Consider the following 27,455-nt stretch of genomic DNA (forward strand, 5'->3'; position numbering starts at 1 on the left):
GCATTTCTATTGCCTGGGATGCAGGGAGTGACTAGGACAACTGGATAGAGTGGCTCTGAGACAGTTAGCCACATCAGTCCTTTCGTACAAAGATAATTAGTTTAAAAATTGCTTCTAGAAATAATGGTTTAATTAAAATTAGACTTCGACCTGAAGTATATCTAAATAAAAAATACTGGCTGACACAGTCAGCATGGCTCAGTTTGGTACATGAAGTGCTGGTGCTCCTCTCTCTCGCTCTAGAGCAATGGCCTCTAATCTTCACATACTCATAAGCCACAAAATTACACAAATAACATATTGTAAGCAACACCATGTTCTTCTCAGGTTGGTATGTTTTCATTTTGCCTTCTGTGGCAAGGTTACAATGTAGTCTGAAAGGCAGGGGTTGACAAACATTGCTCTAGAACTAATACTGTACGATCCATACAAAATATAAACATTCAATACATAGACACATTTAATTAACTTTTAGTCCCTATGCAATTTAAGTTAAACTTTTCTCATTAATACATTTTTAAACTGTAAACCACACTAGAGAGACAGAATAATTTTCTCAATTTTTTTAAAACGTTAAGGCTTTTACTTTTTATCTGAGGTTGCCTATGAACTTGTACTATAATATAGTTACGTTTCTCCTTCAATTACCATTAACTGAAGTTAGGGTACAGAATTTAAGTACCTGAAGACAAAGTCCACTGTCCCTAGGGCAGATGAGTTAGCTACTAGTTGAAAGAGATACTCCCCAATCACCAACAGGCTGCTAAAACGTGCCTAGAAGTTTGCCACAAAAGAATAAATCTGTTCCTATAAATTAACACTGTGGGCTTTGGTCAATCATGGTACAATTTAATTGGTAAGCTTCCATAATGCAATCATTTCTTCTCAGAGAATTGAACTGAGACCAGCATTTCACATGGACAAGTTGTCATATACCAACGTGGTTTATCTCCTGCTTGAGAATAATTTTCTAAGGATCCAGTTGTATAAATGATTTGACGCTGTTTGACATGGGAGGAAAAAGTGGGACTTGGTTCTGAACTCAGCAGGAGCCAGCTGCTACTTAGCATAGAGGCAAAAAGTTGACAAAATTTTACAGAGTCTCTTGCTCTTGTGGAAGTAGCAGCTTCTCGCAGCTGCTGAGCTCCTTCATGTAGTCAGAATACAGCTATTACTAAAAAGAAAGAGGATAGTGGTGATCAACAGAAAAAAACCTAATGGTGTGACAAATTGCGTATCCTGCCATGCTAAGCACTCCTTAAAGCCAGTTTTTTTCTTGCAAAGCTAGAAGCAAGTTCCACTAACAAACTTTATTTTTAAAAATATTTCATTATTTTTGTATTAATAAATAAAATACGTTTAAAACCTTTGTGTCCTACACTTACTACACAACGCTGTATATACAAAAGCAGACATATAAAAACCCAGCAGTTGACCTTGCTCAGGTAAAAAGAACTGAAAGTGGCTTCTTGGATCACTGAGTCCAGTCCCCGGTACAAAAGGCACTACGGTATTTAATCCCTTTCACAAACACAGTAAGCTTCAAGCGTAAAGAGCAGTTAGGCCGCCCCTAATACTTCCCACTAAAAGATCACTATAGAACATAACAGCTCTAATCCTCAAAATTATTCTAATTTTCAGCCTAAATTTATATCACAGCCAGTTAATTCTTTTGCAAACATTGCCTTTAATATTGGGAAAGCCTGCCTCTCTTCTCAGTTCCTACCCTGATATATACATTTCCTGTGTATGTATGTGCACAGGCAGAGAAAGAGAGATGACAATCATACTTAAGCTCCTTGGTATCCCATCAAAAGCTCAGCTCACTGTATTGCCTATTCATCCTTCTTGAACATAAGTGACCAAGACATTGTGTAATCTGTTTCACGACTGTCGAAAAATAAAGGCAATGATCGTCCTTCTCAGTTACATGGATGACCATTACAATTGCTCTAAGAATCATAATTTCATGTTTGTGTCTGCTAGTTCTAGAAAAGTGCAATGTGTAGAGGGTGTATTCAAGTTACAGCAATTTTATTTCCCTCCTTTTGAACAATATAAATTTGAAAAATAAGTTATTAAATTACACTGGATCCAGCACACCAGGTTCCACTGTCTTGTAGATTTTGCTCAGAAAGACTTCCACCTTATCATCACCCAAGTGACAGATGTCCAAGATGCAGACAACATGTTTGCCGTCTAGATCCATCGCTGCTTTTACAACTTCATCTAGAAGGTAAGAAAAGGTGTTTTAATATACATACAGTAAAAAGGTATACTGAATTGACATTGTTTTTCATGCAGTAATGTTCATACATGTTCAACCTTCTTTCAGTGAAAAACCTCACCCTAACTATTAAATGCTGGCCTATTGGGATTTTTTTTTTTTTGATAGAATTTGATTAGTAAATCAAATCACTAGAAATGATAGCATCAGAAGTCAGATATGGAAAAGCTGAAATATGCATTACTTAACTATTAGTGATTCTCAGATTTTATAGTATTATTCAAGGAAAAGTAAAGATGTATTTAAATAAAATCAGGTCTGACCACATTAACATGCAGGAAAACATGATGCTTATATAGTACTGTGCAGTATGATACACATTAATAGTGTTCACCATATTTGCTATGAGGTCCCAGTAAGTAGAAGCGTAATCTGAGGGGAAATAATTCAATAGCAGGCAAATGCTTCAGTTTGTAGGTTTTTATTGTGTTAAAGCAGCTGTTCAAAGTGACATCAGTGAAATGGATTGACTGATTGACAGTAATTCCACTATTTCAAAGCAGATCAAGCCAATTATTCACATGCTCAGCCACACATACTGACTTCTATGTCTGTATAATTTTGCATCAACAAATAACTGCAACTACTATCTAGGTCACTTAGGAGTCTGTGGTTTGGCTATTAAAATACTATCTTCAGAGTATGAGAACAGCTCCAGTAAAAACTGCCTCCAAAGTTCAGTATTACATGTATTTACTAAAGGTGGTCACATAGAGTTCACATGTCTTTCACTGAAGAGGTGAACAATGTCTGACCTACAACACAGATTTCTATAGAGGATTAACTTTTGCACTGAAAGATAAAACAAGAAACAATAAATATGTAATGTCAGTGAAAGCCAGTCTCACTTGAAAGTGGAAACATGTCACGAAGCCTTCCGTTGCTAGTGGCCTTCTGCTGACATGCAGAGATGCAACTCATACAAGACAATAACGTATCATTTTGAATGTCTTCTAGTTGAAATAAGTGGGGATCCTCAGGACAAAACAGTGGAAGAAATGCAACATCTATTGCTACATCATGGTTTATACCTGTTGAAAAAAAACATTTAAGTGAGCAGAAAACTTGATCTTCAGCCCATCAGCAACTTCATGCACCATTTCTTCTTTTTTTTAAAAAACCAAACTATTGCAGGTTGAACACTGATGTTTATTTACTTGCTCTTTGTCCATTACTTAATTACTGACGTTTAAAAATATATTTGAATATATATGTCTATATATTTATACATAAGCACGTTCAAATTGATATGACGTTGTAACATACTATGATTTAAGGCTAACTATGCTGTTAGCTCAGAACATATCAAACCAACATTGGAAGCTATTTCACACTCCTTTTTAACATTATTGCTGCTACAAGGGCAGAAAAATTTGTTTTACAACCACTGTATCTATGCAGTATGTGGTGCAGTACTTGTGCTACTTTCGTCTTGAATATTATATTTTAGGTCCCAGGATTCTAATGACTGTAAATATTCAAACACCTTCTCTGCCAATCTCCCTTAGCAAATAATGGAAACTTTTAAATTATGGGAACTTAACATGAGCATCGTTAAGCTAGGCCATTTCCTTCTCCTTTTAATGGGAAAACAAAATCAAACAGATTAATATCCCACAGTAATGCTAACAAACAGATACACATCAAGTTGCATATTTATATTTTAACAAATAAAGATCAACTGATGCTTTGTGCTAACCAGAAGCAGCAGAGAGCAGTTGACGAGCATGACTAAAATACAGCCCTTAATTTTCTAGCATAGAAGAAACGCACTTGAGGTGCGACAGTACTCAAAAAACAACTCAATGAGAATAAAGCTCAAAAGAACTATTTATAGTTGTCCTTTTCCCTTTAAGAACACTAACTTGTTTCTGATGAATACCTCTCCAGCAGGAAAGTCAGCTGACAATCAAGTGCAACTGAGTAATTTGCCTAATGTCAGACTGGTTGAACTAGTGAACAGGACCTACTTCTAATTGTAATAATCAATAGCTTAAGGACCAAACATATTCTTCAAATGACACACATAAACTTGTATATAAAATTGCAATTATATGAAAAGTGATACTAGAAGCAAGATATTCAGTCATTTCATTTAAAGGTATTTTTAATGAGAATTACAGCTTTCTGATAAAAAATGATCCTAAATCATGACTCTACCAAAAATCCAAGATGTCAGTAATTTTTTTTAAACTTCAAGAAATACTCAGAATCAACTGATTAATTTAGAGAAATCCATTCAGTTTCTGATGAAACTTCAAGTCATTCTCAAGTTAATGCAGCAAAGAGCCAAGATCTTCTACCGCTCTTGCTTAATCTTTTTTAGAAGCCAAGCTACCAAATACTTACCCAGAACCGTCACTTCATAATACCCAAGGCCACTAGCACTTTTAAACTCATTGATATTTTTATCTGTTCTGGTTTCTTTTGGCTGGTGCACTGCTGCATGAAGGTTGTACTGTTGCATAAGTAAGTCTTTGTGCACATAATCAAATTTACGGGGGATGCTTTCTGGGAAAATCGTGCTGTGATGCAAATATTTCGTTAACTTGTCTTTCACTTGTGTCCACAGGTCACTCTGCCATGAATCACAAGTTCTTCCACTCTCTTCAGTTTCAGGTATATCACTCATTGCTTCTCGGTCTATTATAAACACAGAAAATATTTAGTTGCTTATACACTTATAGAATCATATCACTTTTCTGCTTGATGAGAATTATTTTCATTAGAACATTTCAATTATGAAGACATGGCAGAATGTTCAAAACACAAGATACAATGAATTAAACTAGGGTTGAAATGTGAGTAAACTGGTAACCTTAGAGGCTAGACTTGTAGTAAAAAGACTTATTTCACCACATGAAGAGCATCATCGTGGCTTGTTTTTGGAGAGCACGTAAACAAGTTTAAAATGGGTACAAGTGAAGGTAAACTTTTCCATCCCTTGCACAATAACTATATGCTTACATTGAAGACTATGCTACATTTAAAATTTCTTGCTACACAGATGTGTAATTAGCACAGCACAGTAGAAACAGCCACCACTGGTTATTTAAACAGTAAGATGCTGAAATTTTTAACAATCTGAATGCACTTTAGAAGAAAAATAAAGCAAATTTTTGAACTCCTCTAGCTACAGAGAGCCTCTTGGCAGCAAAGACTACTGTCTTCTTTAAACCAATCACAAATATAAAAATGGCTATGGTGAACATTTAAACACATGATTTCCGACAAAAAGCAATTGAGATGAACTCTATTTTGAGTTCAGTTAGCAGAAGGATTTTTTTTTAAATTCTACTGTATAATTACAGTATACAGCAGATGTTTTTTTCTTGTAAAAAATTAGAATTTAATTTAGTCATCAGCCTACACTGTTACTATAAAGTTTCTTTCTTGTACACACTTTTGTCAGTAAATCCAAGTCATTGCATTTCTGCTTTACAGTTACATTTCAAGTTATCTTACAGCACAGACTGCAATCTTTCACTCCTCCCTTTGTACTTCTTGCAAAAAGTAGTATCTAGAGTAAATGAAATTCCAGTGAGTGAACCTTATCCAAATGCTGCTCCCCCCAAGATATTTCAAGATTTTAAAAATACACTTTAATATTTGGTTTGGTTCTCTCTCTCTATCAGCTCTTTTTGTACATCTACCCAATGACTACTCAAAAAGTGTTACTTTGATGCAGGCGGCTATGATATGGAGCTGCTAAGAGACAGAAGTGTCAGCACTGCTAATACATAGTTATAAAGGTGGTGGTGGTGGGAAATCGGATGTTCCCATAAATAGCTTCTAAAGGCAGCTAAGGGCAGTTTCCCTTGATGGTATTTAAAAAACAAAAAGCTCTACCTGGGACCACGGTAACAACACTACGAAGCTTAGAGTAACACTTCTCCATTTTATGTGGTACCTATGACCTGCGTATCAGTAAATGGAAAAATAAGTATATGATACGTAAGTAACTGATACACAATGTCAGATTACTGGGGGGGGGGAGGGGGAAGATATTTTCAAAATGTGAAGGAACACAACATAGAAAAGTGTTCACTTTGATACATACAACATAATTAGTAGCCTTGTTAAGCAAAATATAAACATGCTGTTATTTATATAAAACTAGCATGAGCTAAACAATTAGTATTTTATATAAGACTAACAGTATTGCCAGTAGGACTGATGTTATGTGAGAAAAATATGTGCATATGTTTAGTAGCTACTTTTACTAACATGTTCATATAATTATTGCATACTTACATTAGATGAGAGACCGATTAATTTATTTTGGACTACACTCAAAATATCAGTCAACTGAAGTTAAATAGCATTTCACATGCAGTGAGGAAATAGCAGTGTAAATAATACTTTAATTTAAGAATAAAAGTATCTAAATATAGCTGTATTTTAGATATAAAGATCTAGATAAGAGTATCTAAATATAAGTTATCTAATGCAAAATTTCTTTACTACAGTTAAAAAATGAGGCATGTATTTCATTGTACACATCTTCACATCTTTTTTTTTTTTTTTAAAAACCCCCAATCTTTTAAACCAACTCATTGAAACCACATACATGCATTCATTTTATGAGATCTACACCATATCCCAACAGTTCTAGTGAGAGTAACAGCATAGCACAATAAACACTACAGCTACCAGAAATTCCTGTAAAAATAATTTCAGGTGAGAACACTCAATCTGATTTCTCATTTTTAAAAGCAACAAGAAATTTCACCAAAGACTAACAACCAGTAAAGTAATTAATTACAAAACTTGCTTATAGATATGTTTTCTTACTTTTGAAGAACAGATCTCTACACAGTACCTGAGGCTGCCCTTTCTCTGGAATAAAAGTTCACTTTAAACAGTTACCTGTACAAATTCTTCTCCAATTTGAAAGTTTCCTCATCATTTCAGTCTCTTAATATATTAAATATTTGGGAAAATTCGCTGTAATTTCTATTGCTTTAAAACAGCACAATGGAGTAGATTGTCATCAATAGGCTACAAAGACAATCTATCATGGTCATTACTAAATTAAAATAAACTGCTGCCTTGCAAAAATAAAAGGATGGACAACATTATACATAATATAGCTCTACACAGAAGTAAATTAGCAGATGTTAATGTTGGGACAGATGCTAGTAGTAGATAAACTTTTAGATAAAATTACATGACTCAGAGTATATTCAGTCAGCTTTGAAAAGAGGAAAACATGTCAAAATATTTGCATGAAATAAAAAACAGACCAAGCTGCCATTAATGACAACTGACAAATTAGACTTCTTTCTTCATCCAAAAATAGATATCAAGAAACTAGCTGCATGGAACATGAGTTTATTTTTCAATTGCAGAGGAAGAAAGAAAAAATTAATAAAAAAAAAAATTAGAAAACTTAGAAAAATCTGTAAACCAAACATCATTCTTATTACCAGCTTGTATGTTTCATCCATTTCCTCCCCACATCTTGTATTTGCTTTTTTAATTAGGTGCTCACATAGCTTTGGGGCTACCTTCCCAGAGAGGGACAATTTTATCACATGCAGATCACTACAGCAAGAAAACCACCAACAGAAAATGTGAGGTCTTATGCTACTAAGTACTTCTGAGGTACAAAACTAACTTAGAACTCATATAAAGCAACACTGAGAATTTATTCCCTGTACTGGGAAACAACCCAATGCTGTCTTTCCAGCCATCCTTTAGAACACACCAGGGACATGACTGAGCAGAATGACGTTAAGAATACATTGCTACAGTGACTCCCTAGAGGTTGATGCAGCCAGATGAACAGAAGAGCTGTCTTGACAAACACGGGTTATAAGGATATTTTTGTTGCCTGTTTTGGACCTGAAGAGAAGAAGTAGGCTTAAACCTCCTAAGGTTAATGTAACAGCTATTTGCAACGTACCTGTGCAGTACTGTAAACTGTCTGATACAGCCTGTCCATTTTTATCTTGCACAAAATCTTCATGTTGAAATTCATCCAAGCTATAAAAAAAAAGTTATAGAGTGTGTGTATATATATATATATATTTAAAACCTATTTAACCTCAAACACTACGCAGCAAAAGTTCCAACCTTGACAGATTTCTAGCAATAAATGGTTCTAAGCTCAAATGAGTGAGCACTAGTACCTGGTTTCGTATCACGAGACTTGTAATATAGCAGCTTGACATAATGAGACTTGCTACGCTCAGTAAATCAGTTTTGAAGAGCTTAGGACAAGAACTGTTGTGTTTCTTTGCTTCGCCAAGTAGATAGGGAAGTATTTTACACCTAAAAACCAGTGTCTGTTGCCCTCTACTGGGCACCTACTGGAAATAGCACGTGTGACACACTAAAAGCTGAACATCACAGATGGCCAACAGGTTTATGACTTGATTCTAAAAAACGGTTGCACAGCATGCTGCTGCACTTGCATATCAGCACCCTTCAGCAGTCAAAAACAAAGCATGAATGGAGCTGCATCATCACTCCAGAATCCAAAATGATAGAGAAATTCCAAATATATATTTTCCTTTAGACATACTACTACCCTATTGTAACAATCAGTTCAATCAAGCAAACTAGACTTTTGTTATACTTTCATTTTTAACCACGAATTACCTAGGAGATTATGCAGCAGAAAAATGTAACAGATACTCTGCAACTACAACATGGTAAAAATAAGCTCTTATGCCCATTTATTCCTTTCTTCTTTGCTCCATTCCTCTTATTATAAACTCACCATGATGTCTGAATAAACTTAGGAAAAAGACTATCTTGATTTTCTTGCATCACAAACAACTGAGACATAGGCAAGACTTTGTTAAGGTACCTTTAAAATTCCAGACTACCAAAACAGTTACTAATAAAATATTGTAACTGCAAACACACAGGGACAATATACAGACAGTTAAAAAGGAATCAAAGACGAGCATGCTGTTTAGTGGGCATTCTGTATTTCAGTCATAAGGATTTGAAGTTTTTTTTTCAATTTTTCCCATTTCATACTAGGATGTATCTTGAAAATTTCATGTCAATCTTTCACAACAAATGGAAAATATCTAAAATCTAGTGAAAAGATAAAAACATTGTGGTTTTTGAGTATGAAAGTACATTTTATGAAATGCACTATCATCATGGTGTGGGCTAAGTCCTGGAGTGACCTTCTTGCGATCTCCAATGTTAGGCACAAAGGAATCCTCACTTAAGCAACACAAACTGTGCAAATGAGGTTTCAGCCACCTAATTTTGTAAATAGAAAAAGCTGCCACACAGAGAACTGTAAAACAGCACAACCGCATGACCCTACTTGCTTCCCACCACCCACCCAAGCTTCTGAGCAAAGTTGTGTTGAAAATGTTGGTAAATGAAAATTTGTATGTGTTTCTATGTGACTTTGTAGTCCAAAGTGTTTTTCAAATTTTGAGGCCCAAGGCAACCTCAGAAAGATACATGCAAGATGGCAGATCTAAGTTTATTCAGTGGTATTTTAATGTTTGCTGATGAAAGGTAGCAGGAAAGTTTGTCTCTTTCTAAAATGATGATTCAGTAATTACATTGTGCTTCCTATGGTATTATTTCTAGATAAAAGAATGTTTCCATGAAAATAGTATCTTATGAAGAATTAATTCCTTTTACAAGAACCATCATGGAAAGTAATTACTGTGTATGCATAACAATAAATTAAACATTTACATACCAGCTATATTAATAAATTTTCAAGCCATTAGAAGACACTTTCAAAAGTATTAACAAAAGTAGTCTAATTAAAAATTAATGCCCACAAAACTAATTCTCACTTTCAAGACTCGGACTTCTCAACAAGAGACATGAAAATCTAGCATGTTAGGAAAGGCTTGCTCAGACATCAACATGTCAAGTTAGATATATGCCAACTTCCCTCTTCATTAAAGCAGACGATTAAACGAAGTCATACTGCTGACAAGTTGATATTATGGAAACGTTTTCTTTTCCTTTTAAAATTGCCTAGTTTTGGAGGTGAATAGGCTCTGATTTAGAGCTAGTAGAGCCTCTGAAAAATATGAAAATAACTGGTCACAATTTTTTCCCACTTTCACAGATCTGTAGTTGAGATGTCTTCTTCTACCTGCCTGACATGTTAGTCCTACAGGACTGCTTTGTGCTGGATGTGTGTACAGTGTAACTTGAGCAAGGTTCGTAACGGAAACCTACTTGTCTATACACACGTTTTGCATGCTTCTTTGCCAGCCAGTATGTCTGTGAGCCACCTGATATAACCCAAATCCTTCCATTTACTGCAATATGCTGTGGCTGTTGTACACCAAAACACCTACAGTCCTATCTTGCCCATGTCAGCTTTACGAGAACTGGTGCCATGCCAGATTTGGTATTCCCAGCCTGCATTCTGCAGACTCCCCTTTTCACAGATGCCCACTTGCAAAAAAGCCTTTATTCAGTATTTCCAGATGTACTGGTATTCACCTTTTCAGTCATTTTACTTTAAAGTATTGTCAATGAAAACAACATTAATCAAAATAGATGGCAGATGAATACTTTCAGAAAATATTGGGAAAATAAGCATGTCTTGTGCTTCAAACCTATTTCTTAAGCACTGGGACTAAACAGGATAAAAAAATTTAAGAAAGAAAATAATTACAGCTTGTAGCTATACCCAAATGATGCAAGGGATTAAAATGCCTCAAAACAATGAAACAGAACACCCCACTCACTGATATAACTAGTAAAAGCCTTATTTTACAGACTGGTTTGAAATCAACCTACCTCAACTGTTATGACGCCATTATGGTATACACATCTACCACAGCAAGTAACAGAGAAACTGAACAGCTTTCTACAGTAATTTGACAAGTCTACACAAATTGATTGTTGATATCTACCATAATTTTTCAGGGAGAAATTGATTTATATGAAAAAGGGGTCTGAAGGAAACCTCAAATTCTGGGAAACTTCCAGTCATGCAAACCTCAAGCTGAACTCCCCCATATTACAGAATCCCCATCCCTTAGGTCCAATCAGAGGGGAGGGAAAAAAGAGAAAAAGGTCTAAGTTACATAAACATTTAGAAGTGGAACTGCAAGGATAGAAGCATACAAACAAGCTACTTTCAAGCAGTGTAGAGTGCAAGCATCTAGTACACCAGCAACTCCATGGTAACGGCAGTGCTAAACTTGCAAAGATTAAAATGCTAAGAAAACTACTGTGGTTTTTTTTCACTTCCACATTAAAAAAAAGCCTTTCCGAAATTCCTTATCTTTCCCCATTCACAATAAACTATCAATTAAACTAATCTGGAGTATATTAAATGCTTACAAGTACATTTATGTTGAATGTCTCTACTAGCAAGGATATAGGTATCAACAATAATATTAAATTAACCACTTTCCTCTTACCTTGTTCTTTCTGAAACCCTTAATAATCAGATAAATAAGTTGCCTCAGAAATGTAGGAACTGAGGCTGTCAATAAAGAGCCTTAAAATAAGCTTTTGCTGTTTAAAAACAAAAAACTTAAAAATTGCAACACATGCTGAAAAACTGCACAAAATACTTGAAGCAAAATAATCTAAGCTAGAATATGTACTTCAAAATATACCTCTACTGTTGTTATTTCATCAATGTATTAAAATATTTCAGTGAGAGCTGACATTCTGCTACTTCTAAGCAACAGAACAGAAAACAATGTAATTTTAAGGTATGTCAAGCTAACTTTCTATTTTTCTTCTGCAATTTGAAGAATTCACCACAACTTCATAGTTAATTACAGAAATACACAAGTTACCTTTTAATTATATAGAGTGAAACAGCTTTCCATATTCCAACACAGACTTTCTCCTCCTTTAGTTGGGGTTCTAGCACTAATGGCATAGAGTGGACACACAGGTAGCGAGGAGAGTAGCAGATTGAGAAAAGCAGAGAACAAAGTAAACATGCCTTAACTTTTTGCTTTACTTTTAAGAAACGGGGAGAAAACATTCTTCCCACCCACCACCCCCAAGAAAAAATGGAACATTTCTCAGCAAGTGAAAGAAAACAGGATTCCTCACATTCCAAAAAACCTCCTGATCTTCCTATGGATTTGTGCCATAAGTCCCTGCAAACTCCTGCATCACCTGCAGAGATGTGACTTTAAAGCCAGGTGTCGTGCTTTTAATGAATGGGCTGCAGAGCTAGGCAACCATTTTCCTTAGAAAATGCAGTATCTACCAAGAGGACCAGAGGAAACAAGAGACATGTGGGCTCAAAAGAGCCTTGTTTATCCCACAGAAAAAGCTTTTGCAAATTAGCTTCCGAGAAACGTTTTTCAAGAAAATAGGCGTGCTTGTAGGGCAGTAATACTGGCAAAATGGTCAACAACTTACGATCAACTCCATCATTACTATTGTGGCTACATCCCTAGCACCATGAATCTTTGTTTTATCGGGGAGGGAAGAGGTGCTAAAAGTAAACTAAAAAGGCAACTGAGGGGCGTACGTACTCATGACACAAGCCCAAATCACCGCTGCCAAAAAAACGAAACATCCGAAGTTACTGATACCAAAGAGTTCAAACATTCAAATTATCTGACCTGTGTTTGGAACAAATGACAAGAATTTATGGCCCTTAAGCAAAATGCACGAAGGAAAGTAACTTTTTACCCCAGAGAAGCAAATAACAACACTCATTCAGTTTTCTTAATAATTTCCCATTTGTAGTTATTTCATTACGTTCCAGACTTGTCAGAGCTCTGGATTTGAAATTCCTACCTAGATTTAAAAAAAAAAATCCTTCTCTGGATCCAAACTGAGTTCAATAAAGACTGATTCTTAGGTAGAGGAAGGAGCCAAGTGGCTTCTCAGGGACAGCTATACTTACACCTCTGTACCACCAAGGATGATGTATAGCTCAACGACCACTAGCAAACCCATTGTTCACTCTGCTTGCTAATCAAGCATCCTTCCCTCCTACCTTTGACTTTCCTACTAAAACTGTAATCTCTCTGAAACAAAGACTACGTATATTACTCTGCTTACTGTGATGGACCCCTGTTACTATATATTCTCTAAGTAGCACTAGTAACAATATAAAAATATGTTTAATAACACACTCAAAATTATGTTTCAGAATAAAATAATCCAATATATTTGAATTAGAATCAGTGCAGAGGAAGTCAATAGAAAATATTAAACTCTACCCTGATCCGATTCTTTCATTTCACTTTCATACAGATTCTTAACCTGTAAAAGTTTCACTTCAAATATCTTAGTTTCATCATTGCAATTATTTAACATAATTAACTTCACGTAACTTACCTAAATTTTCTTCTTGCAGACCGTGTGAAATAGGGGTAAGATGATACAGGAATAACAGATGAACTTCCCCTTAAAGTAGGAAATTCACCATTATTTTACAGTATTTAGTTAAATGGAAATACACAAAGCAAAGAACATGCATGTTTTTCTTTCAGGCAGAACAAACCTAAGACACTCAAATGTTGGAATTTTCCTCACAGAATGGAAATCCACTAACAAGTTTGCTAGTGGAAACCCTAACACTACCAAGACAGAATTTCTATTCACCAGGGTTTTCTTAGTCTTAAGTTTTCATTCAATCCTAATTATATTTCATCTCCTTTTCCCTCAAAATATTCTGAATACCCACCCTCTTCCCACATTACGACCTTTGGATGTGAAAAGTCAAGAAGAAAAATATACCCTTTATAGCATGAGAAATCCACTACAAAAAGCCCAGATGTGACTGGCTAGATTTTTGCAACATTAAATCTGTCAATGTATACACCAGGCTTTTATTACGAAGTATGTGTACATTAGATTTTGCACAAACATTGCAACAAAGGGCAATCTTATACAAGCAGGTATTTTACTCTTGAACCTAATATGGTTGTATCAGGGCAACTATTTTGTCTTATTCCATTTCCTTATATCAGACTGATATCCTTCATCTATGTCTGACTAGATGCCATAAATTTCATTAAATTCCATCACAAGCAGAGCCATAGTGCTACAAGAGCCTTTAGGTTAGCACATGACCACCATCTACTTGCCCTTCTGATGGCAAGTTACAGCTACAGCTACATGCAGTACATTCCATTAACCAGAAAGAAAAAAATAAGGTATGTTTGAAATTAAGGAACAGGCACACCAAATCCTGATTCTGCATTTTCAGTGAAGAAATCTTACTTCCTCACACCACTGTAACTGTTGCTTGTTCCATGGCTATGTCACTAAACTATATATGGTTCAAGTATTAACTACTTTTATTTTAAATCTGTGAGATTAACAATAAAGTGGCATAAATATTCATCAGAAGAGAGCACTGCAAACCAGACACTTGCTTTAATCAACCCTTCATTAGCCTGACAGTGTAATTGTCATCACCTAATGCTAGGAAAACTACATAACTACCTTTTGAAGATTAAACCATATATGCTTTTAAAGCTTTCTTATATAGTTTCTATGGCCTGGGCTCTCAACTAATTTCTGTAAACACTTTTTAGAAGATCCACTACGTATTTATGAGGAGAGCTTACTGTTCTGCATCTGTATTTAATCTGCGCGGTATCTTTCTCTTGACTGAACTCTTTTTTGACAGTAGAGCTTGGTGCTGATGTTGTTCCCCGGGAGTGCAATGTGGCCCCAGAAAAGACTTAACTTCTTTATTTTGAAGGTTGGTGTTTTTTCCCTTGTGAACAGAGTCTTCTTTGGACACAGCAGAACTTTCAAGAGACTGAGAAGTATCCTTCTGCAACAACAGTTAATTGTTTAAGAGTTTCAAAGCACTTAATGCTTCCAACTCAAAAACCTGCAAGTTTTAAAGTAACTTTTAAAGGAACAGAACAATTTACCCTACCTTCTGAAAGTCACATTGTATCTAGCAGAAATCATCTTCTAATCATATTAATAAGATAAATTCTGTCTAGAAAGTGACAGTGAGTATGTTGCAGTAGTTGTCCCTCCCACACTCTAATTTACATTAAGTTATCCAGTCAGTCAGATTCTAAACAGTTACATAATTACAGAGGACTGTCATAACACTTTCAGGAAAGCACTGAATCATTGCTTTTTAAGAAGTTCTAAATTATGACTTTCAAAAATTTTGCTCTCAAAATAGCAAATGAAATTAATCAGGAGACAATGTAACTAGGTTCTGAACTCAAATGCAAAATTCTCCATTCTAATTATGATCATAGTCACTTAAGTGCTGTAGCATTAATTCTCAAACGCTGTACCTGAACAAGTTCCACTCCTGAGGCTTCTTCAGCTGCATGGCTATAGCTGATGTATCTTATGGCACTAATTATTCCCTGAACAGCAATGCGCTTGTGTTCTCTGTAGTGCAAGTCCTCAATCTCTTTCCCCGTTTCACCTATGGCTTTCAAAACTGATTCAACTGCAAAAAAGAAATTTCCATAAACAAGTTTTAAAGAAAATGTCTGAATGCAAGACTCAAAAGAAAAGTAAAGATAATTTGTTATTAAATATTGTTTTAAAATTACATTTTGGAAGAATTTTAAATATTTTTGTTGTTCACATCACATGAAAAAAAATGTAAACAACAAACCTTTTCAGCTCACAAGCATCTTTTAGTATGCATTATCAGATATCACAATTTCTGTTTCAGGTGAAATTTCTAATTCACTGTATTCTTCAGTATAACTGTCTTTAATTCTGATTTAGCAGACTATTCAAAGTAAAACTTCTGGACAGATCTGCAGCTCATGTGAGCTGCTACAGTTCTGCAGCTACTGGTGCCATGACACTTTCTGCAAGATGAGGATTTAGCCTAGGATACATTTAGTCATGAAAGGGAATTTTTCTTAAATGACATTACAAATTTGTGTAATCACTAATAGTAGCTGTGTTGCTTCTTAACCGATACTTTAAATGCTCGGAGTAAGACTGAACTGAAAAAGGCTACAAATCTTAAAGATATTTGATGGTATGATACCTTTACTGTTTTTACAATATTTCAAAAAGTTATTTGGAGGTCGTGGAAAAGGATAATAGCCACCAATGACAGTTTTCTTCATTTGATCAGCTTCGCTTTGTGTTTTAGTCCACTGAATGAAGTTTTTCACTTTGGTATCCTTGGTGTATGGCTGGCCCTTGTGCCACCCTTTTAAAACAAAAATAATCAGGTATCAAAATCAAAGCAGATTACTGTCATCCGTTCTCATCTTGAAACTATCCTGAACACTATGTAGAAAAAACAAATTAAGAAAAACTGGACTAGAGAACACAATAGACATCTTTCCACCAGTCAACAGTGTTTTATGCAATGAGTATCTTGAATTCCTTGACTAACACTTGCATCCGACACTGAAAGTTAGACAAATGTTAAGTACTAGAACGAAATAAAACTACTAGCAAAAATCCTACTGGAATACTTTCCCACAGGAGCATACAAAACAATAAAATGATCAGAAGTTGTTTTATTAGCAGGAAAGAGCAGATAAATCATCTTCATAGGGTTCAGAAAGATTGTTACTGACAGGTAATTGGCAAGGTATGTATTCATTGTTGACTGGTTTACAACCAAGATATGGACTAAATACCAATTTTATCAAATAAACTGTAATCTGACCAAGTCTACGTCTAACCTGTGAACTGAAACAGATTTTATCCAATGGTTTGCAATCTCTAGCTGTAGTTCTCATTTAGGACCCAAACAGACAAAATGAACTAAAGCTAGGGTGGGAGAAAGCTTAAGTATTTAATTAGAAAATTAATCACAAAATATACTGAAAGAAAGCAAAGGAAAAAAACCACCTCTCAAATCCTTCATTTCAGAGTAAATTAAATCATTAGAAGCCTATTAACAAAAAGACTAGCTTGCTTTGTTAGTCCAGTTAAGCACAAAACACCCTACCAAGCTTGTCAGGAAAGACCATGTGTGTAGAACTGACTATGTTCAGGTACTTTTTTAGCACCTATTTTTCTCTATTCCTACTTGTCAGTGGAAAGATTCAGACTGGGTGACTGATACGTTAGGAACACTGAAGAAATTATCTGGGTAAACAAACACAAGAAAGATACACCTATTGCATCCTACACTCCCTTGCAATTAGGCCAGTACATCACTCACCTGCAACACTGCTATAATCTGCCTCCTGATTCAAGAGCAAATATAATAGAAACAGCTGTGCCTGGTCCTGCCTGTGACATGCTGACTGGTGGTATCTAGCATACAGTATCACAGGGCCCTAAAGAGTCCTGTAACTGCAGACAGGACTTTTCAAACAAGACTATAGAGAAGGAATATCCTTCAGTGCAGCCTGGCACCACATCCCTTCTCAGACCACGTGGTCTGCACAAGGCCCTGCACATTGGGAAAGATGAAACATAATAGCTCTCCAAATACTTGGTGAAAAAGATTAGCTAAGATAAATTTAGGACAACTATACCCACTTTTTTTTTTTCTTTTTGTAATAAGGAAATCTGTAAGCCAGAAAAGCTGCAAGTGATTTTTAATATTCTTAAGGAAGTGGTAATCTGCATTGCTACACCATCAAAGGATTAAAACAGTCTGAAAGAATTGGTAAACGTATGACTTAACCTAGTAATACTTAGGTACTTTTCACAAGATACACCATTAATGCCTCACACGAATGCAATTTGCCTTTTTCTTTTTGCAGTGGTATTTTATTACTAACTCGAAGTTATTTCTGACAGGTAAACTAATACTATGCGCTGATTATTTTGTTGTAAAACAAAAATATCCTTTCCAAAGAAATGAGAACTACGTAAAACTAAAAATAGCTTAAGTTACCTGTAATGAATATTTGACTTTCATTTGAAGTCGTAAGGTAAATTGTGCTGGAAGGAGTCTCAGTGAGGTCCCGTACCACTCTCATCTGTGTACACACCAAATATGTCACTGGAAAAAAAAAGAACCTTCAGTTTTTTCCTGATACTTCATTGATTTTTAGAAAGTCAAGACTGACACACGCTGGATTAATTTTATTAAGTGCTCTAAACAAGACATTTTTGTTCTTGACCCTACAAATGCTTCAGCATGTATTGAGTCTCCATTATAAATTACAATATGGAGATGTAATTAAATTTTCAATTTAATAACTGTGCAAGGAAATTTCAGCATACACATTAGGACTAAAACATGAGATACTTCATCAGGTAGGACCAGTGAAAGGAACAGTAAAAATACGGATATTAGACGGCTGTGTTTCTTAAGTATAAAAAGCATGAAATCATGGAAAGCACAAGAAATCATGACATGCCACTGCCAAACTTCTAAATAGAGTACAAACTCACTCTTTTGTTAATATCTCAGTTAAACACTGGAATGTCATTCTTTGCCATTTCCCCAGAACACTCATGATGAATTCAGCCATAATCTTAACAGGGTTGTGCAGCTGGTCCTACATCATATGATATAAAAAAATGCACGTGACACCAACCAGTGTTAATGGAAGGATGAGTGCTTGCAGGAGAAGAGAAAGAAGACAAGAAGAAATATTTAAAGCTCTTTTAAAATCCTTAATTAAGGATTCCCCAGTTCGAAATTTATCATTCTTAGCTCACATGCAATAACTAACACAACTAGGCGATGATTGCTGTTTGGCAAAAGAATATTTATTCAAAGAAATAAAGCTTTTCCACTTTCACCTCTCCCTTACTCCAATCCTCTTTAATTATTCCTGTCTATAAAAAAACCACCAACTTATTTACAGGACAAAAGGAGTAATAGATTTGACCAGCTGCCTTCTTTATTTGCCTCCGATGCAAGAGATGTTGCCCCAGGTGCTTCACTTAAGTTTCTGTTTGAAATTAATGAGATCAAATGAGCCCAAGGCCCAGCTGCCCATCTATTTGTTTAGACTGTCAGATTGCAATATGATAAGGGTTTCAAATACTTCAAGTAGGTTTTTTTTTATTTTCAAATTTTAATTTCTGATCAGCTATTTTCTGTTTGAGAAGATAAAGCATGGCAATTTTTTATTCAGGGGCAATTATGCTCAGAATTTGAAATTAGCAACCAACTAGAAAAACACTACAAATAATAAGTATTATAGAGAGATGAATACTTGGGTGAATATGCTCAAACACATCTGGCTGAGAAGTTGCAAATAATTCCAGTATGAATGGTTGGTCTGAGGTCCCATCAATGGCGTGTGCCCAACGATAGAGCCAGAAGTCTTCACCATGTTCTACAGAAACAAATATTAAGAAAAATGTATAAGCATTTATTCAGAAAGTTAAAAATTGTTTGATAAATTCTGAAAGTCATATTTATAGAAAAACCTCTCTTCCTTGCTCGTTCAGCCCTTCCTACAAATGTCACAAGACCAATAACATCACAGGAATGATTGTTTGGTAAGTCATCCAGTTCTGACCTAAAACCAAAACAGAACAAAAATGTGGGTATTTCTTAATAACAAAACATAAAGTTTTCTCGGAAAGTTTTCAAAAAACACTTCCAATTAACATTCAGTGTAATGTGTAATGTAGTGAAATTTAAGTTCCAGCTTGACAACCAACAAAATTCTATTTTACCTTGTGATAAACCGGTATTTAACTTCAGGTAATCCCCATTCTGGCTTAACCATGTCTTCTGGAATAATACTTATTTTAGTAGGAGGGTCTCGAACATTAAGGCTGATTTCTGACAAGAAAAAAAAAGTCAATAACATTTAAGGCATGAATACAAATTAAAAAAAAACAAAACCCAAAAAACCCAGGGTAAAGTTTCTTAAATGAGGTATTCCAACTTTGCCTCACTGCTTGTGAAATTATTAATCAATTCCTCTGACTTTATCTTTTCATCAAAATAAAGTAAGGAATTCAGGTAGAGCATTCAACAATGCAATTTTACAATCTGAGCAATGTTAAACTTTCCAGGTCCCTACATGGGCCAATTAGTCTGATCCAGCCAGATATTTTAAAAACCAGCAACAGAAACTAATACTATAATGATTAGATTACAAAGTACTGATTAGGTACGAAGTACTTTTTAAGCTAGCTTCATTCTCAAATGTCAGTAACATCTGAAATTGACTTGCAGACAATGAAGTAAAACTGAAGACAGAACTAGAAGATGAGAACTTCCACATCTGATACCAGTTCAGGTAGTTATTAATATGACAGAAATATGCCATGGCCATGGAGGAAAACAAAAGGTCTTCTCATGTCTATTCTATAGCACCTGAAAAATTTAATTTATTAAGGAGACTGTTTAGATGTTGAATAACAAACATGGTGGAGCACTGGGGGAAGTGAGGGGTTCTACAACCAGATAAAAAATACAGGAGGAATGGCTTCAGCATCTAGAACACGGCAATAGAGTGGTACTCTATTGTCTCTCTTATAACAAGACAAATCTTGCCAGTATGTAAAAGAGATTCTGATGAAGTTTTTACAAGATGCTTGTGTTTGGGTAGGGGATTATTCAAATAACGCACCCAGAAAAGTAATTAGAGAGGTATAAACAATGTAGGCAATTGTTTATAAATTATACCCAGCCCCTCACCCTAGCGGTGCAACATCAGGAAGGTGTTATACTTGAAATTAGACCCTCTACTTCAGAATTTTCTTTTGGCTGCTGCTTATTTGGAGGACAATCATACAGTGTTTTAGGACAGTATCTCAAAGAAAATTCTTGAAAACAAAATTTTCCCATGCATCAAAACTATTTATCAATTGTTTTGTCATTTTGAGATTAGATGAAAGTCATATACTCAACTCAGGACTATATGTCGGGATGATTCAGAAGCTAAGGTCAGTCCAGGCTATTTGAAACAGCAGTTTTTGTCAGTACCACATAAATTCAGTGATCTGTGAAATGCACACATTGCCTAGCAGTGGAATTCAAGGTGTTGGTACTAACTATTTAAGCTCCAAGGGTTTTAGGTCCTGAAACAGCACCTCTCAGCATGTCATACAATGCTGGAGCTACAAACAGAAGCAAGCAATGCAGAACCCGCTACACAGAAACCTAGGAATATGCCAGAAGCATACTGTCTTGCAAGAACTCTTAATTTGGAAAGCCCTTTCCCTTGTGGCCTTGTTAACCCTCCAGATACATTTTACAACATTTACATGGTTGCAAGGAAACACTGGAAAGTTGGGATTTGATGGAATTACAAATTGGAAATAGATGATGAAAAAAGTAATTGTTACTTAAGCAATTCAATGTAATTGATTGCTTTAACTAGCTAGCTGAAGAACTTTGGGAGCACTCATCACGCATGCTTAAAAAAACCCTGAAATATTGCCCCATGTTGGGCATTTACAGAGATATTTAGATTAATGGAGTAATTAGCGAGGCATTAAATTTCACTTCATCTGAACAGCAACAACAAAAAAACCCCAAACATGCACCAGGAGTTGCATAAAATTGATTTTATAACTGCTCTAGAAATATTTCTGGATATTCTGTTCTCTTTAGACTCTCTTCTTACAGAATATATGGGCATAAGATAAATGAATGCATAGTATTATGTGCTTTGTAAGCTCATATTAAGACAAAATTCTGAGCTTTGTGCTGAGAAAAGAAGATACTGCACATACACTAATATGAACTGAAGATTAGCAATTTCTACAGTTTATCCACAGTCTGAAAATACACCATGGCACTTTACTATAGACTGGCTTTTGATTCTTCCATTACACATCTATTACCAATCACAGCCCATTGGCCTAATTTTCCATTTTGATCTCTTTGTTATCATTTCTACCCCAATACTGCTTGCAGAAATCAGTAGTGTCGTGTGAGTGAAGCCATTAAAATGAAGTGATATTTGCCCATAGAGAAAGTCACCTCAGATGGCATTTTTTATTCTGTCCTTTTCCTGTAGAAAGGTTTTGTGGCAATTATAATTGTTTTCAGGGCTGGCTTGTAATCATCATCAGCTTCCCTCACAAACTTCTATTCCTGGCTAAACATTTCTCTCTCCTGCCAACTCATCACAAGCACTTCAGACATTAAGATTTAGTTTTAAGGCAAAGATACATTAGGCAGAGAATACACTGCTAAAAGCAGTGAAAAAATTGTTTCTTTTTGTGCACTGTAGCAACTGCATTAGGAAACTGTCATCATTAATAAGTTATACATACATCATCCTTCACTGACACGCATATTTGCTTGTTTCAAGGAATTTATTTGAATTTTCTGAACGTTGGCTGTCGTTTTGTTCTGAGTATAAAAGCACAAAAGGGGTAAGAACTCATGTTCAGCAAAGTAGGAGAGAAAAAAAAAAAGTTGACCAAATGCAGTTTGAAAAGGCTATTGTTATACTGCAGCACTTGTATTTCTGTAGCATAGCTCCTTTGAATATCTGTCACACTAAACAACTGCAAGTAAGAAAATACTTTCTCATAGACAAGGAATATTCTTCATATGCACTCCCATGGTGCTATGGTTTCAGCACAGACAGCAGTCATCACTGCAACTTTTTATTCAGTGGAGCTTTGCAGATACTCTGGGCTTCGACCATATACACTAAAATCTAAAGTCAGATCAGGTGACAAAGTGCTTCAATGACCTGGAAGAAGGTGTGAGCAGTGCACAAATGGTATCTGTATTATTAATCAAGAAGTAGAATCAGATTAAAATTCAGTACCAGAGGCCTGTCTTTATGACCCAAATACTTGAAATCAGGGATTAGATTTTTTTTTTTTTTAAATAAAGGTTTTAACTGATTGCGGCAATAAACTTTGTAGACATGATCCAAATATAAACAGGGAACATAAGAACGTGGATGCTAAGACACCTTTCAGAGCTAATATTTAAGGATATATACCTTATCAATTAGTATCAGCAATGGGTCACTTCTTATTTTATTTCTATGAAGAAATACCTTTTTACAGCTGTATTTTATTGAATCAAAACAGGTTTCTGCAATACTTAACCAATTGTAGCAAATCTCTTCATCTGTGAATCCCCTGGGGTTGGCTGTGTTTTAAATGGGTAACTGTTTTTGATAGCATACTGTTCAAGAAGAAGTACCGTGCCAACCTTCATACTGTTATACCATTCAGGACATAATGAATTCCACAAAACCATTGACATCATGCCTGAACCATCAGCAACTTCGAAGTAAGCCTAAAGAAAAAAAGAGACAAAATACATTCATCTTTTATTTATCATCATTCTGGTATGTATTTATTTTGGATAATGCATCAGCTACTTGGCTCATGAACAATTTCTCTGATGATTACAAATGGATACAGAATATGTTTCAAAACTTGTATTGAATACTAGAGTTGAAGAAATCCCTAATTTCCACAACTACCCCAGCCCAAACTCTTATCTCTCCAGTGCTCACTAATGGTAGGTGACGCCAGTTTCACTTCATGTTTTTTGGAGGAGGTAGGGGAAATACCATGCACAAGAAACAATACTGAAAAGATTCTTCTTTATCAGAGAGAATGCTGTATTTAGAATAAAATTTCAAAATATCCATGAAGGAAAAACATATTTTGGAAGTCGAGATGTTACAGGACCATTTGCTAAACATTCTTGACTAAAACACGATACAAGTCTGATTAAAAAAAAAAAAGCAAAAAACAAACAATCTGCATTGGAAACCACTATCTTTTCATTGAAGTTTTTCTCATGACAAAGATTTCTACCCGATTTTTTTTTTAAACTGGTCGAACTTTGAATCCATAACCGAGCAGATCACCGAGCAGTGAAAAAGATTTTTAAACAGTCTTACAATGGACTTAAACGGCAGCAATCCACTGAAAAAAAAAATCTCAGCTCTATCAAAATGCTTCATTTTATCCATTCATCTGTCAGCCTCAAACAATCATCTGCTTTTGTTCATGCTACCATCCACTCTTTAATATATCACCATCCTTGAACATATCTAACACCTCATGTGTTTTTCCCCCTTGCTGCTTCTAAAATATTTTCCTTATTCCAAGTTCAATACAGAGATTATACAAATCACTTGTTAGTTCATTCTAATGTTCCTAATTAGTCATGATCCGTGGATCCCTGAAAATAAACCATTATATCACAGAATCTTTTGTTATCCCATTGGTTTTTATCTAATAACAGTAATTCAACACATAACACTATCTAAAGGAGGAATGCATGAAGCAAAAAGCATGTAAAATCTGTCTCCTAACTTTTTAAGCTAAATCAGCTCTGGGTATTGATTCCACACCTAATAAGAGGAAATGTGACTGACAAACTGCCATGAAAGTTAGGAGCATCATGTAGACTGTCTACCGAGAAGCACCTCCAATAAAGAGACCCAGATTTATCTTCATGTGCAAAAGGAATGGAAACTTGGAATAAGAGAACACCACAGCCTTTCATTAAGATGTTTCATCTCTCTCTCTCCCCATGGAAGAACTCGTATGGCTTATTGGAGCTCTTTGTGAAGTGCTGCTCTCCTGTACGGGGTCTGGCTGGGATGGAGTTTATCTTCTTTGTACCAGCCTGCATGGTGCTGCAGTCTAGATCTGTGACTAAAATAGTGTTGCTAACACACCAATGTTTTAGCTGTTGCTGAACAGTGCGTGCACGGTGTCAAGGTCTTTCTCTGTTTCTCACTCTGCCACCCCAGCGAGTAAGCTAGGGATGGGCAAGAGGCTGGGAGGGGACACAGCCAAGACAGCTGACCTGAACTGACCCAGGGGATAGTCCATGCCACATAACATCATGTTCAGATATAAAACGGGCTGCTAGTCTTCCCAAAACACCCATTGTTCAGAGTCTGGCTGGGCATTGGTCTGCTGGTGAGAGGTGGTAAGCAATTGCCTTTGCATCACTTGTTTGCCTTTTCTTTCCCCCTTCCCTTTTACCTTATTAAACTGTCTTTATCTCAACCCATGGGTTTTCCCTAGCTTTTGCTCCTCCAGTTCTCTCCCACGCTCCTCTGGAGGGGGCAGGGGAGAGAAAACGAACAGCTGATGAGTACTCAGTTGCTGGCTGGGACCAACCCACCACACCTCCTGTCTCCATTTCCAAGAAGCTCTACACAAAAATACCACAAGTAAAACATATTAGGAAAATCATTAAGAATTTTACAGTAAACCAGTCTATCTGGAAGTCACCAGGTGAGAGAACTAGGGGATGCAAGTTGTTAAAATTTGTTGGTTTTTTTGCTGACAAGACAGACTAACTCCAACTTCCAAAGCATAGAGACCAGAAACATTTCAGCTGTTAAGCTACTAAAAACTCCAAATATTTTTTTTCCCTCACAAAAAGCTCAACTGAACTATAGTAACTGAAACACATCCAAAGTTTGTACATATGATCACTAAATTCACCTTTTCCTATTCTAAAGGGCTCAGCATTTTTTTAAAGGTAGCATTTTTAATATGAAGTAGCTACAACATAAATCTTAACTTCATGTGCTTGCTATATGGGAACGATGATTTCCAAATACCCTATAGCTATTTGTTTGAGTGTTAACCCATGTATTTACCCCTCTTTACCTGATAAGGCATATCCAGTTTTTTCTCTGGTTTCCCGTAGTACCTTAGTCTAGATTTGTGCAGGACTCTCACAAGAAGTGGATGGAAGTGAACTCTGCTTCTCCAGGTCATTTCCAGCTGACCAAGAGAAGTCAGCTTGGAGACTAAGGTTAAAGAAAAAAAAAAAAACACAGAAAAAAAAAGACCAAAAAAGAGCATTCATGATTGAACATGTAAGTTTTCAGGAGTAAAGTGCACAGACCAGGGCATCACATGTATTTTCTTAATGTTTCTAACATTTAAAAAGGGTTATTTGCTGATACTATTCACCATGAAATCCTGTTCTGAGCTATCTGCACATAGCATAGCTTTGTTTTGGGTTTTTTAATTGAAAGAGGGAGTGAGGACACATTTAAAATGACACAGAGATGAGCAGAAGAGCTACTACAAAAGACATAGGTGCTAGCCTACAAGGGCATCACACTTGTGCAGAAGTCCCGCTTACACCTCCCTCCGCACCAGGCTTCGCGGACTGGCCTGGGCCCCTCAGCACCGACCGCATTTTGGGTGGCAGCCTCCAGGTGCAGACGCCCAGTCCCACAGACTAGCCAAGAGACTGCTACTGGAAGAGACGCTTTTGACGCCTCAGAAGACTGGGCGCAAGCACCACAGCTACGTATTTTCAGTCACCGTTTTCTAAAGTTTAAAAACCCCTCTCAAAGTAACGCGAACACACGAAGCGCGGTACGTATGGCACGTTGGTATGGGTGCCTAACGCAGGCGGAGGGTCGCTTCTGGCCAGGGCGCTCGGCCCAGCCGCGCAAGCAACCGCGCCGCCTCATCTCTGCGGGCGCCTTCGGGCGGCTTCAGCAGCGCAGGCCTCCCTAGGGCGCCCGGCTGCCTCTGGGCCGGTTTCCACCTACATCCCCTTCCTCTAAAGCCGCCTCCTCTCCGCTTACCGTCGACGTCCACCTGCGCCTGGGGCCTGTCTGCCACCCACATCTCTCCGTAGGGATCCTCGTTGTTCCACAGCGGGAGGTAGTGCTTCTTCTCCCCGCGGAGGGGCGGCGGGCGGTGGCCGGGAAGGGCGGCGGCCCCCCCGGCGCCCCCGACCCGCTCCAGCTCCTCCAGGCAGAGGAAGCCGTAGTTGAGGCGTTTCTCATCGTACAGATAGGAGCAGCGCGTGAGGCGCAGGCGCGCGCCGGCGCGCAGGTGCGCGCGCTGCACCAGGCCGTTGAGGCGCGGCGCCAGGTAGCAGCGCTCCTGGCACGCGCCGTCCGCCAGGGTCACGTCGTACCAGTACTGCGGGGCGGCGGCGGGCGGCGGCGGCGCCTCGGCCAGGTACCGCTCCACCGCCACCACCGTGACGGGGGGCGGCTCCGCGGGGGCCACGCTCAGCTGGGAGGAGCCCCGCACTTCCTCAAAGACCCTCTGGAGCCAGGAGGCCCCGCCGCTCGCCGGCCCCGCCGTCGCCGCTGCCCCCCGCCTCTCCTCGGCGGGGCGGGCGCTACCGCCGCGTTCCGGGGTAGGGTCCTGCATGACAGCTTCCTCGCGGCCCCTCCCCCCGCGCCGCGCCGCCGAGGGCGAGAGCCGCGGCCCGGGCCGCTGCTGGGGAGGGGGAGGGCGGCGGGAGAGGGCGGCCTCGGCCTCCTGCTGTCACGGGCTGAGCCGGAGCGCCGCCATGGCGCGCGCGGGGGCGGGGCTGGTGCGCGCGCGCGCCGCGTTCCATTCAAAGCTCCCAACGGTCACGGAGGGGGAGGGGTGGAGCCGGCTGGCCGTTGCGGGGCGGGGGGGG

General features: G+C 37.4%; 1 protein-coding gene across 1 annotated transcript; it reads right to left on the bottom strand.

Annotated features, from left to right (window-relative positions):
- Positions 1-1,582: 1,582 nt before the first annotated feature.
- Positions 1,583-27,205, bottom strand: RADX (RPA1 related single stranded DNA binding protein, X-linked). The gene is made up of 15 exons (XM_059824326.1): positions 26,620-27,205; positions 25,682-25,824; positions 23,138-23,330; positions 19,784-19,892; positions 19,532-19,623; positions 19,315-19,437; positions 18,039-18,146; positions 16,218-16,385; positions 15,499-15,659; positions 14,800-15,011; positions 13,562-13,630; positions 8,196-8,275; positions 4,637-4,930; positions 3,136-3,318; positions 1,583-2,229 (listed from the first exon to the last, which is right to left on the bottom strand). The coding sequence occupies exons 1-15, from the start codon at positions 27,197-27,199 to the stop codon at positions 2,084-2,086; spliced, it is 2,661 nt and encodes an 886-aa protein (XP_059680309.1). The 5' UTR covers positions 27,200-27,205; the 3' UTR covers positions 1,583-2,083.
- Positions 27,206-27,455: the final 250 nt, after the last annotated feature.

The sequence above is a fragment of the Gavia stellata genome, chromosome 14 (genome assembly GCF_030936135.1).
Source record: "Gavia stellata isolate bGavSte3 chromosome 14, bGavSte3.hap2, whole genome shotgun sequence".
Lineage (NCBI taxonomy): Eukaryota > Metazoa > Chordata > Aves > Gaviiformes > Gaviidae > Gavia > Gavia stellata.

What these genes read in the sequence shown, in the direction of transcription:
- RADX (XM_059824326.1), bottom strand. Translation starts at nt 27,199, where the DNA reads ATGCAGGACCCTACCCCGGAACGCGGCGGTAGCGCCCGCCCCGCCGAG. An exon ending in ATATTGTAAAAACAGTAAAG is followed by an intron (nt 15,660 to 16,217) that starts GTATCATACCAT and finishes TCTTTTTTGCAG; the next exon opens with TTGAATCAGTTTTGAAAGCC. An exon ending in CAGGAGTGGAACTTGTTCAG is followed by an intron (nt 15,012 to 15,498) that starts GTACAGCGTTTG and finishes CTGTTGTTGCAG; the next exon opens with AAGGATACTTCTCAGTCTCT.